The sequence below is a fragment of the Medicago sativa genome, chromosome 8 (genome assembly GCF_051527215.1).
Source record: "Medicago sativa cultivar Bolivia chromosome 8, Bolivia_mono, whole genome shotgun sequence".
Lineage (NCBI taxonomy): Eukaryota > Viridiplantae > Streptophyta > Magnoliopsida > Fabales > Fabaceae > Medicago > Medicago sativa.
The window spans coordinates 78,185,729-78,190,758 of NC_140756.1; the positions used below are offsets into that span (position 1 = coordinate 78,185,729).

The following is a 5,030-nucleotide window of genomic DNA, read 5'->3' on the forward strand; positions in this document are numbered from 1 at the left end:
ATAAAAGAGTGAATGCTAGAGAAAGTATTCAAAAGAGAGTGTTGCTAGCACTCCTCACAATCACAATTTTAAAACATCATATGATATATAAACTGAAGAAATTAATACACTACTAATTTTTGTAATGTGCAAAATCATCTAAAGATATTATAATAAGATATTATGTAGCAGTAATTTTCTGAAGCATTAATTTAATTAACAAATATTTTTTCTTCGGAAAATTGGTTTTGCATTTCACTTTTTTCTTTAGGAAGTCTAAGCATTTCACTTGTCTAGTGAAATTAATATTAAAATCTCTACCAAACATCTCATACAATTGTATAGATAGGATTACTCATGAAAATATTGAGAGAGACGACAAATTCAATCTCAACAACTTCACTTCAACCTTGGTTTTATGCGTCTTTTAAAAAGATTATTTAAACAGAGTTCATTATAAAACTTTCAAAACGAGCTGGTGTAGTAATTTAACGTGAAAAATGTTTTGTTACAGATGAAATATTGTCATAAATTATTGACTCCTTCGATCGAATAGTAAGTCCAAAATTATCTTCATTATCTACAATCATTCTCACTCATTATCTTCATGTCATCTCTGATTTTACTCTTCTTTTTTCTATTGGAATACTTTAGTATTTTAATACTGATCTACCCGCCCCTTACCAAGTCTATTGGTAGGTCTAAATCGAGAGTTTTAGAGTGTTTTTGGATCGAGGGATTAGGATAGAAAGAGATGGAAGAGTTCACTTTTCGTTTTTAAATTATAGACATTATGAAATATTTTTCAAAAATTAAAATAATTATATGATAAACGATCATATAATACTTTAATCACATTTAATTTATTTTAGAAAAATATGTTATATAGTTTGTAATTTAAAAAAGAAAAGTAAATCTTATCCTTCATCTTAAACCCTCAATCCAAACATATCTTTAATAGTTTTACCCTTGAGCCGACCTTGCTTCCCTGTTCCCACCACATTATTATCTATCTACAAAGCTCGAACTTGAAATTTTAAGCTTGAACTCGAGACTTTAATTAAATCATCTGAGTCATGTTTCTCTCAAATTGTAATATTGATATTTAGTTTTTTTTGGTACATGGTATTTAGTTTTTTTTTTTTTTGGTCAAATAATTAAGTGGTTAGAAATTTACATGTTAAAGAAGAATAAACGAGTTCTCCTCCAATCCCTGTTTATTATAATGCATTGTTCTTACCAATTGAGTTAAGTTCATAGAAACAATGCTATTTAATTTTCTTTTTGATCTTTTTTGTGAAATTAAATCAAAAGCAACATTCTCAACCAGAAAGCATTAATTCTTTTAAATGCTACATTAGATCCAAAAGTTTCATTAATTTACAATGCAACAAAATGGGGTACAAAAGCCGCCATTTCTATCCTACAAGAGCCACACCCATTTCGGGTATGAAATGAAATGCTTCCAACTTGCCATTCTCTGACTTTATTACGCACACAACTTAGTACAGTACTCACTCACTTTGCACAAAAAGGGTAAATACTAATAAACACAATGAAAACATACATGCATATTACAAAGAAAGAAACATAAATGCATCATATCATTTAATAAGACCAAGGCCAAAGAGCTTGATGATGATCTTCCTCTTGAAATCCATAACTTGATGAATTATCATGTGGCGGGTCGGAGTAATTCACATCTTCAAGTTTTGTAAAAATGTAAGGAGGCAATAAATTGTCTTCTTCATCTTGTGATAGGTCCGATTGATATTCATGTTCAAATACATAGGAAGAATCACCTGTCTCTAACACTCCATCAGTGTAACGTGGGCTGTCACAATCCAATATGTCACTCCTTGCTGAACTAATATCTTCATGTTTGTTATTATTATTAGAAGCCTCAACAATTGACAATTTGGATCCTTCACCCTCAGAAACTGAATCAACGAAAGGTTTATTCATTGGTGGTTCCTGCAAGAATTCCTTTGTTTCACTTTCACCTTGTTTGAATTTTCCCTCTTGTTTCTCTCTTGCAAGTACCTTTTCAGTTAGGCTTGCTACCTGTATTGAAACATCACAGAGAAAGAAAATCACATGTTATCAAAGTTGTCCAATAGTTTTATGTGAACCACAATTTCATGAATTTTATGTCTATGTGACTGCAATGCGTTCGTGATTAAAATTGTATCGAGTACGAAAAATATAAAATTTGTTTCTAATTTGATTACTATGTATTAGAGATATCAAAATAAAAAATTAATTAAACTTTTTTCATGTCTAATGTTCATCAAAATATAAAAAAATGTGAAGCGAACTCGATTGTCCGATCTCAAATTTACAATTAAGATCATTTTAATTTGATCTTATTATTGTATAATTTGTATAGCATGATATCAAATTCATAAATTGAGACTTAGTCTTTTGTTTACCTCAGATTGTAACCTATCTTTCTCTTTGAGAAGGTTGTCATAATCTGTCTTAAGAGACTCATAACTATCATTAAGAGAATCATAATCCTTCTCAAGCTGTTTGGTCTTCCATCTTGCACGACGGTTTTGAAACCAAATAGCAACTTGCCGTGGCTGCAAACCAAGGTCTTTAGCTAGCTTGGTTTTCCTCTCTGGTTCAAGCTTGTTGTCCTCTTCAAAGCTTTTCTCAAGAAACTGAACTTGATCCACTGAGAGACGCCGTTTCTTCTCGGATTGATGAAAGTACTCATCCATCTCATCATCTCCGTTTTCGTCAAGATCAAATCCTCCGAAGAAAGACCTGTTGCACCTTTTCCTTCCTTGAGCATCTTCAAAACTCACCATAGATCTTGAACCTATTCAAAAACAAAACAAAAAAAAGAAAATATCATCCACTATTTTATTAAAACTACATAAATAAAATAGTCAACTTTTTAAATAAAAGTCTACACCGTGATCTGAATTATGTTATAAGAGTTTTTGATATCTCTGCAACGGTAATTTCTTTTTTTTAATATCAAATATAGTGATACCACCATTTATTTAAAATCTTGAAACTAGTCAAAGTTTTAAATAAAGATCCACGATTGCAATCTGAATCTCAACATCAATGTTTTGATGTCTTTAGGACCGCATTTTTACAATATCAAAGATCGCGAACAAGTTGAATTTAAAAGATTAAGAGAGATATGCAAAGAGACAAAGAAAAAAGATAACTAACCAAAGAAAGAAGGAGAAGAAGAAAGGAAAAGAGAATCAAGAGGTTGTTGAGAAGAGTTTCCACGAGGAGTTTGTTGTTGATTCTGAAGCAAAATATTCATATTCATATTTGAAATATTTGCAGGACCATTTGAAAAAACTCTCCCACCCGCCATATATATATATATATATATATATTTATCTATCACAAAGCTAAATTCAACTTTTTCTTATATCTTAACGTGCCATAATAGCTATATAGCTACAAGCTAGCTAGGAATGAAAGAATTAAAGATCTAAGACTTATGGCGGAAGAAGCTGGTGATGATGATTTCAGTGATGTGGGATTGGGAGGTGTGGGAACAACGGCAGGGTATTCCCATTACTCCGATCAAAAGAAGGCAACAAGATGAGACTCAATACAAAGTTTCAAAGGGAGGGGTAGAGAAAGAGAATCAAACAAGAGATGGACAGAGAGACAGAGACACAGATACAGAGACAGAACTAGTGGCTATGTTTCTTTCTCTTTCTCTCTTGATTTTTTTCTATGAGAAAAATGGACTCTGTTGGGTTTATATTGGAAGAGTGTCTACTTACTTTGATGCCTTTTTGTTAATTATTACTGTCTTATGTAATTTTTATGGTTTGCTTGCTTGGTTTCCTCACCAACCTTAGCTTCTGATCTTTTTTTCCTGTGGTAGATGAGAGTGAGACCACGTGATTATGTAAGAAAGGTTTTTAAATATATAAGTTGTTGACTATAGTGATTTTAAGAGGTAGATAAAACATTTTGTTTAAAAAAAATGTAGATAAAACATTTAGGAAATGGAAGGAGATTATCCGTACTCGATCATTATTTTAATTTTTTAATCAATTTTTATATTTTGACATCTCTAAATTTTATACATTTATTTAATATTTTACTTTATTTTTATTCTTTTTTCTATCACACCATCAACATATCACATTATTATCTCCATTTTTTAGTTTTTTGAAAACTTGATATATGATTGGTAGACCAATTAACTTGATAAATTGACTCAACATTTGAGGTGTTTGAGTGTTCGCCAAACATTTTCTCCTTCTCCATTTAGTTCTCTTTCATGGTGTCATAGTATCTTAGTGTCCACCAAACATTTTCCTTTTAAAATTGTAGAGGTAAAATAGTTTGATCTATAATGTATAAGAAATAATAAATTAAAACAAAATTAATGATTATCAATTGAATCAGTCAATTAGTCATTTTTATAATTTCCCATGAATACCCACCACAAAATTAATAATTAACAAAATTAATGATATCAATAAATTTAGTTCTTTTCAATAATATGTATTTTTTTATTGATAAATGTTTACATATAAATATTTTGGTGGATAACTAAATTGACTGATATTCTCTAAAATCTAAATCAAGAGATCAATTTGTTATTTAGCAAATTTGAATGGTTAAATTGAGTGACTCTTGCAATTTTAAGACCAAAATATCTCTTTACTCTATTTTTTATTATTATTCAAGGAGTAATCTTGAAAAATAATATTTTTTGAAGGAATCTAGAAAAATAATATTAATAAGGGTAAAATTCAGTTTTACTATTAAATTTTTTATTTTCATATAATTTTCACAATTGACCTTATATTTAGAGATGGATCAGTAATTTCATAGAGGAATGATGTATGAACATCATTTTGGTACAACCAACAACTCTTTTGCAATTTTTTAATATTTTTTTAATGATCTCGGTTTGTGTGCTCCTCACAATGTCAAAAGGTGTTGAATTAATTGTTCAATTTTGGTTGTACATATAACACAACTCAATTTCATATGGTCATACTGATAGTTGACTTCAAGTGCTTTGTTCTGTAGAGTGTACACCAGGTAAG

The 5,030-nt window shown here is 29.9% G+C and overlaps 1 protein-coding gene across 1 annotated transcript; it reads right to left on the reverse strand.

The window, feature by feature from the left end:
* Nucleotides 1-1,298: 1,298 nt before the first annotated feature.
* On the reverse strand, nt 1,299-3,698 carry LOC146901831 (uncharacterized). The gene is made up of 3 exons (XM_085737653.1): nt 3,172-3,698; nt 2,412-2,806; nt 1,299-2,043 (listed from the first exon to the last, which is right to left on the reverse strand). The coding sequence occupies exons 1-3, from the start codon at nt 3,323-3,325 to the stop codon at nt 1,588-1,590; spliced, it is 1,005 nt and encodes a 334-aa protein (XP_085593779.1). The 5' UTR covers nt 3,326-3,698; the 3' UTR covers nt 1,299-1,587.
* Between the last annotated feature and the right edge of the window lie 1,332 nt (nt 3,699-5,030).

Bases quoted from the DNA above. Each gene is read 5' to 3' on its own strand.
- LOC146901831 (XM_085737653.1), bottom strand. From the start codon at position 3,325: ATGGCGGGTGGGAGAGTTTTTTCAAATGGTCCTGCAAATATTTCAAAT. The intron at 2,807-3,171 runs GTTAGTTATCTT...GTTTTTGAATAG, and splicing joins TTCTTCTCCTTCTTTCTTTG to GTTCAAGATCTATGGTGAGT. The intron at 2,044-2,411 runs GTAAACAAAAGA...GTTTCAATACAG, and splicing joins AAGATAGGTTACAATCTGAG to GTAGCAAGCCTAACTGAAAA.